The 11,737-nt window shown below is 36.4% G+C and overlaps 1 protein-coding gene across 1 annotated transcript in view; it reads left to right on the forward strand.

Moving 5' to 3' along the window:
• Window positions 1–9,558, forward strand: part of ARID2 (AT-rich interaction domain 2) — a 169,441-nt gene extending 159,883 nt beyond the window's left edge. The window contains 1 exon segment of the mRNA XM_030322394.1: window positions 7,920–9,558. Within this exon segment, the coding sequence (XP_030178254.1) occupies window positions 7,920–8,064 (145 nt within the window). The 3' untranslated portion in view covers window positions 8,065–9,558.
• The last annotated feature ends 2,179 nt before the right edge of the window (window positions 9,559–11,737 follow it).

Consider the following 11,737-nt stretch of genomic DNA (forward strand, 5'->3'; position numbering starts at 1 on the left):
CTTGCTTTCTAAGCCTAGTACATAGCCATTCTCAGGAATTCCTTCAATATTGAATCCCTTTCTCTTGTATTCAAATTATTTCCTTTACTTGACTTACTCCCTCATCGTGCTAAAGCATATCCTCCAATATTAAACTCCACAGGTCTGAGAATGTCTTTAGTCTATTCTTACTCATGACAGTTTGGCTAGATTTAGAATTCCAGATTGAAAAGTCATTTTTTTTTAAGTTTATTTATTTTTGAGAGAGACAGAGACAGAATTTGAGTGGGTTAGGGGCAGAGAGAAAGAGAGAGAGACACAGAATTTGAAGCAGGCTCCAGGCTCCGAGCTGTCAGCACAGAGCCCTATGTGGGGCTCAAACTCCGAGCTGTGAGATCATGACCTGAACTGAAATCGGATGCTCAACCGACTGAGCTACCCAAGCGCCCCATTTTTTTTTTTTTTTTTAAAGTCTGTGAGGGCATTGTCTAATGTCTTCTAGCATTCAGCTTTGCTGTTAAGAAGTCTGTAACTTTCTGGTTCCCATTCCTGTGTTTGTGATCTATTTTCTCCCCTAGAAGTGTTCAAGATCTTTTTTTTCCCCTTAATTTCTGATATTCTGAAATTCTATGATGTTGTGTCTTAGTGTAGGTGTTTTGTTGTTGTGATCATTGAAGTGGGCATTTCATTTCAATGAATCCTTTCAATCAGGAGATTCATGTCCTTCAAGATGGGAATTTTTCTTGAATGTCTCTTTTTATAATTCCCTGCCAACCATTGACCCTATTCCCCATTTCTGAACTTAAGTTTTTTGGATGCTAGACCCTCACAGATTAATCCTCTAGTTTTCTTTTCTCTCTTAGCTTTCATTTTTGTCTGTTTAATGTATTTCCTGGGAATTTCCTTGACTTTGTCATCAACTCTTGAATTCTTACTTAGCCTATCCTGCTTTAATTTCTAAGAGCTCTGAGTGCCAGTGTTGCTGTTTTATAACACCCTGTTCATATGTTGAATACAATGCCTTCTCATCTCTCTGAGGATATCAATGCTAGGATTGTTAAATTTTTTTCTGTTTCCTCCAAATTCTTCAAATAAAGGACACATTAGTGGTTCAGTCTGTTGAGCACCCAACTCTTGCTTTCGGCTCAGGCTCAGGTCCTGGGACCAAGCCCTGCATTGGGCTCTGAACTGAGTGTGGAGCCTGCTTGGGATTCTCTCTCTCCCTCTTCCCCTCTTCCCTGTGCGCGCGCTCTCTCTCTCTCTCTCTCTCTCTCTCTCTCTCTCTCTCTCTCTTCTCTCTCAAAAAAAGTAAATTCCTCAAATGAGCATTCAGGCTTCATGTTTTAAATTAAGAATAAAATATCAACATGCTAATTGGAAGCTCTGAGTATGTAATCTCCACTTGTCACTGGTGATTGCCATTTTTGGTGATCCCTAATGATCCAATTTGTTTATTAGAAGCTCTTCAAATATCAGTCTCTAAAGAGAGATTTTGTTTCTCCAGAGAAGAATCTTTGATTTTCTTGCCTTTGGAGGTGGGCAGTTTGGAGGAAGGTCAATGTGAAATCCTGTGTTCTGGAAACAGAATGGGAGAGGGGAACCAAGAGGACCTCATTTTTGTTCAGTTGATCCCTCACCCTCCGGTAGTCCTAAGCTTTTCTGGTTTATTTCTTCAGAAAATTTTCTTTAAATCATTTTGGTACTGTTTTGGGCAGGACAGAACAAAAATCTCTGTCAAACTGCTGAGTGTCTTCAATTGTGTTGACTAATGCTACTTACAAATTATTTTTTCTTATCTATTAAGTATATTAAAGTGACACAATGTTTATCCTTTGTAAAACATAACAAAATAAAAACCTTGAAATTTGAAATTGAAAGAATACCATTTTATACAACAAAATGGGCATATTTTGTTTATCTAGTGAGTGCTTATTTCTTTAAAACCCCAAAAAGTAGAAGATATTAATTTATATCAAAAATGAAATTGGTACAAGGCACCTGGCTGGCTCATTTGGTGGAGCATGTGATTCTTGATCTTGAGGTTGTGGGCTCGAGCCCCTATGTTGGATGTAGATACTACTTACAAAAATAAATAAATAAATAATTTAACAAAAGAAAGAAAGAAAAAGAAAGGAAGAAAAGAAAAGAAAGAAGGGAAAGAAAAAAGAAGTTGTTACCTTAAAGTCATCCTGGTGATTTAAATTTAATCTTTCTAAGTTTTATCCATGTGACATAATAATAAAGAATACTTTTGGGGCGCCTATGTGGCTCAGTCAGTTAAGCATCTGACTTCAGCTCAGGTCATGATCTCGCAATTTGTGGGTTTGAGTCGTGCCTCAGGCTGTCTGCTCTCGGCATGGAGCCCGCTTCAGATCCTCTGTCCCTCTCTCTCTCTCTCTCTCTCCCCCTTCCCCACTCATACTGTCTCTCTCAAAAATAAATAAACTTTAAAAACAAAGTAAAATATTTTTTAAATAATACTATTTTAAAAATACATTTTTAAATACTATTTTTAAACTATCAAATTGAAAAAATACTGTAATTGGTGAAGTTTTTGAAAGTTTTTTTTCTTTATCAAAATGTTCATCAATATAGGAGGAAAACGATTTGATTCCACTTTGTAAGTTTTTTATTATTGAAGTATAATGTAAGTGTTAGTTTCAGGTGTATGATACAATGACTGAACAATTCTGTACATTACTCAGTGGTCATCAGTATAAGTGTACTTTTCATCCCTTTAACTATTTCACTCATCCCCTCACCTACCTCCCCACTAGCAACCACCAATTTGTTCTCTGTATTTAAGGGTCTGTTTTTTGTCTCTTTTCTGTTTGTTCATTTGTTTTGTTTCTTAAATTCTACATGAGTGAAATCATATGGTATTTGTCTTTCTCTGACTTATTTCATTTAGCATAATACCCTGTAGGTCCACCCATATTGTTGCAGGTGGCAAGATTTCGTTCTTTTTATGACTAATATTCCAGTGTGTGTGTGTGTGTGTGTGTGTGTGCATGCATGTACTTACACCACATCTTTGTTAGCCATTCATCTATGGATGGACAATTGGGTTGCTTCTGTATCTTGGCTATTGCAAATAATGCAATAAACAGGGGTGCATATGTCTTTTCAAATTACTTAAGTTACTTTAAAAGTTTTATAGGACTTTATTTCTTTTCTAGAAAAAATTGTAGAAATTTCATAATTCATTTAAAAATTTGTTTAGGACCACCTGGTTGGTCGGCTTATTTGGTTTAAGCATCCAACTCTTGATTTCAGTTCAGGTCATGATCTCATGGTTCGTGAGTTCGAGCCATGCTGTCAGTGCAGAATCTGCTTGAGATTCTCTCCCTTCTTGGCCTTCCCTCACTAGCTTGCATGCATACACACGCTCGCTCACTCAGAATAAATAAACTTAAAAAAATTTGTTTAATCAATTTTTTAAATAAATCATACCTAAAATATAAAAACCAGAAGTGTATAAAGCTCCATGAACCATCACAGAGTGAACCACCCATATAACCAAACATCCAAGTTCAGAAATAGAGGAGGGATGCCTGGGTGGCTCAGTTGGTTAAGCTACTGACTCTTGATTTCAGTTCAGGTCATGATCTCAGTTCATGAGACTGAGTGCTGCGCTTGGGCTTTGCGCTGAGCGCAGAGTCTGCTTAAGATTATCTCTCTCCCTCTCTCTCTTCCCCTTCCCCCCCCAACCCCAAATAAATGAATGAACATTAAAAAAAAAAAAAAAAAAAGAGGAGGACCAGTATTGCAGAGCCCCTTTGAGTCCCTACTGCCTTTATCCCATTTTCCTTGGTGGGATCACTATCCTGATGTTAACCATAGAATTTTACCTGGTTTTAACTTTATATAAGTAGAATCACACGGGATATATTCTTTTGTGTTATCTTCTTTACTCATCTTTTTTTTGTGTGAAATTCATGTTACATGTAGCAGTACATTGTTCGTATTCTTGCAGTATATGATTCTGTTCCACGAGTATACTCAAATTTGTTTTTTCCATTCTACTTTTGGTAGGCTTATTGGTTGTTTTCAGTTTGGGGCTATTAAAAATAGTGCCACTATCGGGGCGCCTGGGTGGCTCAGTCGGTTAAGTGTCTGACTTCGGCTCAGGTCATGATCTCACAGTTTGTGGGTTCGAGCCCCATGTCGGGCTCTGTGCTGACAGCTCAGAGCCTGGAGCCTGCTTCAGATTCTGTGTCTCCCTCTCTCTTCCCCTCCCCTGCTCATGCTCAGCTTCTCTCTGTCTCAAAAATAAATAAAAACATTAAAAAAAAAATAGTGCCACTATGAACATTCTGTACATATTTTTGGCCATATATGTATATATTTCTATTGAACTTTTAAGAATGATTGGTGATTCAGAGGATATTACAACTTGAATACATAATGCCAAACAATTTGAAAGAGATTTTATCAATTTATGCTCCCTCCAGCTTTGTAGGAGAGTCACAGTTGCTCCACATACTTTTCAACATTTGGTATTATAATTTTTAATTTTAGCCATTTTGAGGGCTGTGTACAGTATGGAAACTACATAAAAGTCAATATCAAAATAGCTAAAAAACATGAAAAAATGCCCAACTCATTAGTCCAGGGTTATTTTAATGAAGGCACCACGTTCTTGGGTTATGTCAATGATGGTTGATTTTTTTTTTTTCTGACATTTAATGTGAAATTTTTCACATAAGGTAAACTTGGCATAATTTTGCAATGAACACCTATATACCAGTCACCTAGCCTTTTTTTTTTTTTAATGTTTATTTGTTTTTGAGAGAGAAAGAGCAAAAAGTGGGGGAGGGGCAGAGAAGGAAGGAAGCACAAAAACCCAAAGCAGGCTCCAGGCTCTGAGCTGTCAGCACAGACCCTGATGCAGGGCTCAAACTCACGAACCATGAGATCATGACCTGAGCCGAAGTTGGACACTGACAGAACCACCCAGGCACCCCTCACCTAGCTTTTACCATTGACTTTTTACTATGCTTTTCTTACCACGTAACTGTCCATCCTTCCACTCAGCATCACTCTGTAGAAAAAAAAATTTTTTTAAGTTATAATTAAAAAGAAATAGCTGCTTTTATGGAGTAATGACACATTCAGATGATAAGCTAAATATTGCCTGCTTTCACTTAATGAAGGGAATAAAACTTTAAGCATAGGGGCGCCTGGATGGCTCAGTGGGTTGAGCGTCTGACTTCGGCTCAGATCATGATCTCATAGCTCGTGAGTTTGAGCCCCGCGTCGGGCTCTGTGCTGACAGCTCAGAGCCTGGAGCCTGCTTTGGATTCTGCATCTCCCTCTCTCTCTGCCTCTAACCTACTCACGTTCTGTCTGTCCCTCTCAAAAATAAACACTAAAGAAAAAAGTTTTTAAAAAAACTTTAATCATACCTAGAATATAATTTTAATTTTCAAGTCCTCTCTTAAAAAAGCAGCCATCTTATTCCTCTCCAGCTGTTTTCTGACATGATCTGAATTTTTATTTAGTTTTATCTTAATTTTGTTAAGGACACTTAACATGAGATCTGACCTCTCAACAAGTTGTTAAGTGTATAATACCTTATGGTTGACTATGGTACAATGTTGTACAGTGTATCTCTCAAGTTTATTCATCTTGCTTAACTGAAACTTTATGCCCATTGATCCTCATTTCCATCTTGCCCCCAGCCCCTGGCAAGCACCATTTCAGTCTTTTATTCTGTGAATTTGACACCTCTAGAAACATCTGAATTTTCTAAGCATGAACGAAGCTTGATACAGAATTATGCCTGGCAGTCTCCTATGTTTAGAAAGGTACCATGGAGAAAAGTCAAACAGTCCGATGATCTTGCTAATTCTGCCACTACTGTTTAGCTAGAAAGTCATTTCAGTTTTGGATGCCTGAAGATGTCCTCAAGTTACTCATCTGTAAATTGAACAGGTTAAGCTAATTGTTTCCCATATTCCTCCTTTTCCTACAATATATTAACATTACTGGGTGCAGAACTATGTATTATTTCTTTAAAAATACAGAGTTTTGGGGGCGCCTGGGTGGCGCAGTCGGTTAAGCGTCCGACTTCAGCCAGGTCACGATCTCGCGGTCCGTGAGTTCGAGCCCCGCGTCAGGCTCTGGGCTGATGGCTCAGAGCCTGGAGCCTGTTTCCTATTCTGTGTCTCCCTCTCTCTCTGCCCCTCCCCCGTTCATGCTCTGTCTCTCTCTGTCCCAAAAAAAAAATAAACGTTGGAAAAAAAAAAATACAGAGTTTTGGGGGCATCTGGGTGGCTCAGTCGGTTAAGCTTCCGACTTCAGCTCAGGTCATGATCTCATGCTTTGTGGATTCAAGCCCCATATTGGGCTCTGTGCTGACAGCTTAGAGCCTAGAGCCTGCTTCAGATTCTGTGTTTCTCTCTCTCTCTCTCTCTCTCTGCCCCTCCCCTGCTTACACGCTGTCTCTCTCTCTCTCTCTCAAAAATGAATAAACACTAAGAAAATTTAGAGGTTTGTAGGGTTTGTTTTTGTTTTATAGATTCCACATATTAGTGAAAATCATATTTGCTTTTCTTTGACTTACTGTACTTAGCAAAATACCCTCTAGGTCCATCCATGTTGTTGCAAATGGCAAGATCTCATTCTTTTTTTTCTTTTTTCTTTTTTTTTTTTTTTTTTTAATGATTGAGTAGTATTCTATTGTGTGTATATACCACATGTTTATCCATTCATCTGTGGATGGACACTTAGGTGCTCCCATACCTTGGCTATTATAAATAATGCTTCAGTAAACATAAGAGTGCATGTATTTTTTGAAATTAGCTTTTTCATTTTCTTTGAGTAAATAGTAGTGGGATTACTGGATCATATGAATTTCTATTTTTAAGAAATTTTTTTGAGGAACCTTACATATTTGGTAGAATTCACCAGAGAACTACTGAGCCTGGTGCTTTCTGTTTGGGGAGGTTACTTTTTTTTATTATGATTCAATTTCAATCTTGAATAGATTCAGATAGTCTTTCACTTTGTGTGACATTTGGAAGCCTATTTCTTTCAAGGAAGTGGTCTGTTTCGTCTAGAGTTTCAAATTTGTGGGCATAGTGTTATCCATATTCATTCTTTGTTGCTTTTATTGTTCATGGGATCTGTAGGGATCCTTGGTACCTTTCCTCTTTCATTTCCAATGTTAGTAATTTGTATACACACTCTTTTTTTCTTAGATAGCATGTCTTAGAGACTCAGTGATTTGGTGGTATTTTCAAAGAATCAGCTTTTGGTTTCATTGATTTCCTCTTTTCAATTTCATTGATTTCTACTTGAATTTTTTCTTCTGCTTACTTTGAATTTAATTTGCTATTCTGTTACTAGTTTCCTAAGGTGGAAACTTAGATTATTGATTTTAGATCTTTTTTTCTAATAATATGCATTCAAACAATGCTATAGATTTCCCTCAAAGCACTGCTTTCACAACATTCTGCAACAGATTTTAGTAAGTTGTATTTTTATTTAAATTTAATCTTAAATATTTTTAAAATTCTTTTGAGATTTCTTCTTTGACCCACGTATAACTTAGTGTTACATCATGTATTTGGGGATTTTCCAGTCACCTTTCTTTTATTTCTAGTTTTATTCCATTTTGGTCTGAGAACTGACCACATTACTACCAGCATTCTTTGAGCCATCTTTTATACATGTGGCTTTTCAAAGTGTATTAAAAGCAACAGTATATGGATGTGGTAAACACACTTGTTCACTGAAAATCACTACATAGATACAAGGAAATCTGTTGTGCTTAGAAACATCTTTTATCCACGGAAGTTCATAATGTATTCCATTCACTAAAGGGAACACATTTTCTCAATGAAATAAAACTTAAAATCTTTAAACTCGTAAAATCCGTAAGAAATCATCACTGACTTTGGATACTGACGAACTTCTGTATGTTTTTTTTCCAGATTGTTAAAGAGACATGAAAACAACTTATCAGTGCTAGCCATTAGTAACATGGAAGCTTCCTCCACCCTTGCCAAATGCCTTTATGAACTTAATTTTACAGTTCAGAGTAAAGAACAAGAAAAAGACTCCGAAATGCTGCAGTGAAAAATAATTCCACTTCTCTAGTGGGGACTCAAAGTCAGATACATTTCACATACTGTTACTGAAGAAAGCACCAAGTCTTAATGGAACAGAGACCATAGAATGAATTATTTTATCTCCTCCCATGATGCTGAGAGGAAGCTTCGTATTCTGATCTCTGAGCGAATCCCTTTGTTCTCTGTTTAAAAAAAAAAAAAATCTAAAAAGAAAACGAAAAAAACTGCTGTGGGATTGTCAACCAGCTTATCTGCAGGATGTCTCTCAGATCTGATAAATCCTGATGGAAACTGGTATGATCAGAATTCAGTACCATCCACATTGGAATATACATGGAATATTGTAAAACCTACATGAGCAGATGAAATAGAAGCATTAAATATTTTTATCTATATCCAAAAAGGAGCACATTTTTATATTTACAAAACCGTTTAAGCTGGTTTGAATAATTAAAAAAAAAAAATTTCAGCACACCTATACCCCCTGATCTCAGAGGGGGCCACCAATATCTAGCTATGGATTGTGTGTTTTGTTTAGAAATCAGTAGCTTGGTTTTCTTACTTGAGCCAATATATTTTCACTTATTTATTATCATAAAAATTTACCAGTCTGAATAGATCTTGTAAATATTTGTGAATAGAATGAACACCTTTCATGCCACTGCAGCCACTGGAAATACATTCTGTGGTGTCCTAGAAGCATTATTGGTAGGTTCTAAAGTTTTCTAGACTTTCCTGTCAATTGTAAGTAATTGTGATATATTCTACGCAGTGGATGAATGTTCTTTAAATTTGTGTAAATACTTCTGCAAAGGTACTGATGCTGTAAAGTCAAAACAGTTTTGTGGAACTGTGATTTTTTTTTCTTTTTTTTCTTTTTTCTTTTTTTTTCTTTTTTTGTTTTGTTTTGTTTTGTTTTGTTTTGTATTATACACCTTGTAGAACTCATTTTGCTGGCTGAAAGAGTATGGAATAATATATCTCATGTCATTTTTGTAGAAGAAAAACTATTTGAAGGTATTTTTTGGTTTTCCCTAACATGTATCCACTGTAAACGTTTGTCATGTGCAAGCTCAGAGCTTGGACAGAATTTTTTGTATTTGTAAATTGGTTTAAATACATGGAATTTTATACAGGTTTTCTCCTGTGTTATATATGCATTATGTGCAGGTATGATATTTTCTTCACTACTTTTTCTATCTTAATATAGTGTGGAATTTTATTGTATTATTCTTCCATTCTTAATACTGTACCACATTCCTGCTCAGAAACTGCTCACTTCCTTAAATTGTCTTTTCCCCCAGCGTGAAATGTATCCATTTATAACTGCCTATTGCCTGTTCTATTAGCATCCAAAAATGTGGAAGGCCTCCCAACCACCATTTCTGCTGTGTCCTTAGGATGTGCAGTAAAAAATATAGACCTAACAGTTTATGTTATAGAATGGCTTTATTTACTTTGGTGACTGTTTATAGTTTTTAAATAAAAGACTGAACATTTTCTTGAGTCTTTCATTTCTGAGTATGCTTAAAACATTCTTTAAAAATATAGAGAGAATCCCAAATTTAGCTGAAAGCAGGGTCCAGTCACCTATTTAATTATATATCGATTTTTAATTCGTTAAATAGAGAACAGATAAAAGAGATCCTTTACGTGACAAATTTGCATGAGATAGGAGATTAAGAGTATTTTCCATTTGTTACAATGTAAAACAAACCCAGATTATTATTTGATACTGTGTTTCTTGGAGTGTTGGTTCAGAACCACAATGCACCCAAATCTTCAACTTGAATTTAGGAGCAGATTCTTAGAATAAAAGGATCTTAGTTTGGATATATATATAAAAAAAAAAAATTAATAGTTTGATTCAACTAGTATCAACGGAAATTCTAATTTGTCCCTGCAAGGGGGACCTTGGCGCTGCACTCTGCCATGTGCTAATGAATGCTTCAGAGACTTTTTGTCCAACATTAGCCACGATCATTTCCTAGGGTTGTGGGGTTTATTCTTGGCCCACCTCCCGAGATTGGGGCTGCCAGCAGACGCCGCAGAGATCATGCAGTAACACTAAAATGAGCCTTGTCTCCCCTACACTTGTACGGCTCCCAGTTGTTGGTATCTGTTGGCCAACATTCATTGTCCTTGCCTAAAAATCTCAAAATTTCCTAAAATAATCTTGTGTAAAATGAGTGTTTGTTTTAAAGATACATTTCTTTGCAAAATAAGGAACTGCGATGGTAATTGGATCGGAAAGAGAAGAAACTCCAGGTTCAGAAAAATGGTTTTCGTATTCACTCTTCTTCCACCTCATTGGAACTGCATGCGTGCTGTAGCTCTAGCTTTTGTGCTTTGATATGGAAATATAAATATGTCTGTAGCCCCTCCAAGCGTTGGTCTCAACAGAGAATTTTCTAAATGTATTTGACCTAAGGAAACCAATTATGGCTTCCCACTTAGGTTTTCTCGTATAGCTTTCTAGAACTATATAATGAAACAACGTGGACTTTCTGGGTAATGGAATTAAAGTGCTCTTGCACAAGAAGTTCTTCATAACCCTCTCATTCATGAAAAGGTGCTCCTCGCTAGACAGAAACTTGCTGATTTCCAGTATTGTTATTTTGTCTAAAGTTCTGTAAATACATGCTTTAATGTTATCTTTGAGAAATCTATGTAAATAATAGAGTCTACAACATAGAGACTGTACAATTCTGTGTTATATATGTGCCTAGTGCTCTGTTGGCACTCAATAAATTTTAAGTAACAAAATTGATAATCATATAGCCAAGGCATATTTTTCTTCCAAGCTCTAGACAGGATGTGACTATATACTAATGAGACTCCGTAATACAAGCCACACGTGAAAACTCGTCTCATTACTTTATAGTCATGCCATGTATGTTTTTTTAACCATAAAATGACAATAAAAACGATTTTTTAAAATGAGATTGTTTTGGATAAGTGACTTCTGTCCTGATCTTAATCACTGTGATTAAACATCAAACAAAGAAAACATGATGTTCTTTACCACCCAAGCAGAAGCTGCTAAGAAGCACAACAACAGGATGACCCCACTGCCAGATGGCCCCTGGTCACGTTTCTTAAGTACACCTCTGGAGGTGATTACAAAAGAGCGAATGGGGTATGTTATTTTTATGCAAACTACTTTATACTGGACACTGCTGTTCTTGAAAAAATGTTTACTATCTTAAGACCTTTCCATATTGGTATGTCAAGAGCTTTCACATCCTTTTCTATAGCTATATAGTATATAGTCCATTGTATGGCTGTATGATGATTTATTATTTGGACCCCTTATTGATGTACATTTGTTTACAGACTTTTAATTACGCCAGTCCCTAACATTTGCTTAACACAATTCCTCTGTCATTCACTGTGCTGTGCATTTTACACGTATTGTCTTGGGCTTCACGAAAACCCAATGTGATAGCTGATGTTACAAGGGGGGACTTAGGGGGGTGGGATGGGTAAGTACCTTGACCAAGGTCATATGGCAAGTAAGTGGAGCTGTTTAACCAGCACGCATGAAGCTAATTGTAGAGAGTAATTAGAATTCTTTCCAGGAGGAGTCAGACATAAGACACTTATTTTTTATGCAAACCCTTTTGTTTGTATTTACTGCATTGTTTATAGTATTTTCTTCCTATGCATTGTGTTGTCTT

The sequence above is a fragment of the Lynx canadensis genome, chromosome B4, assembly GCF_007474595.2.
Source record: "Lynx canadensis isolate LIC74 chromosome B4, mLynCan4.pri.v2, whole genome shotgun sequence".
NCBI classification, from domain to species: domain Eukaryota; kingdom Metazoa; phylum Chordata; class Mammalia; order Carnivora; family Felidae; genus Lynx; species Lynx canadensis.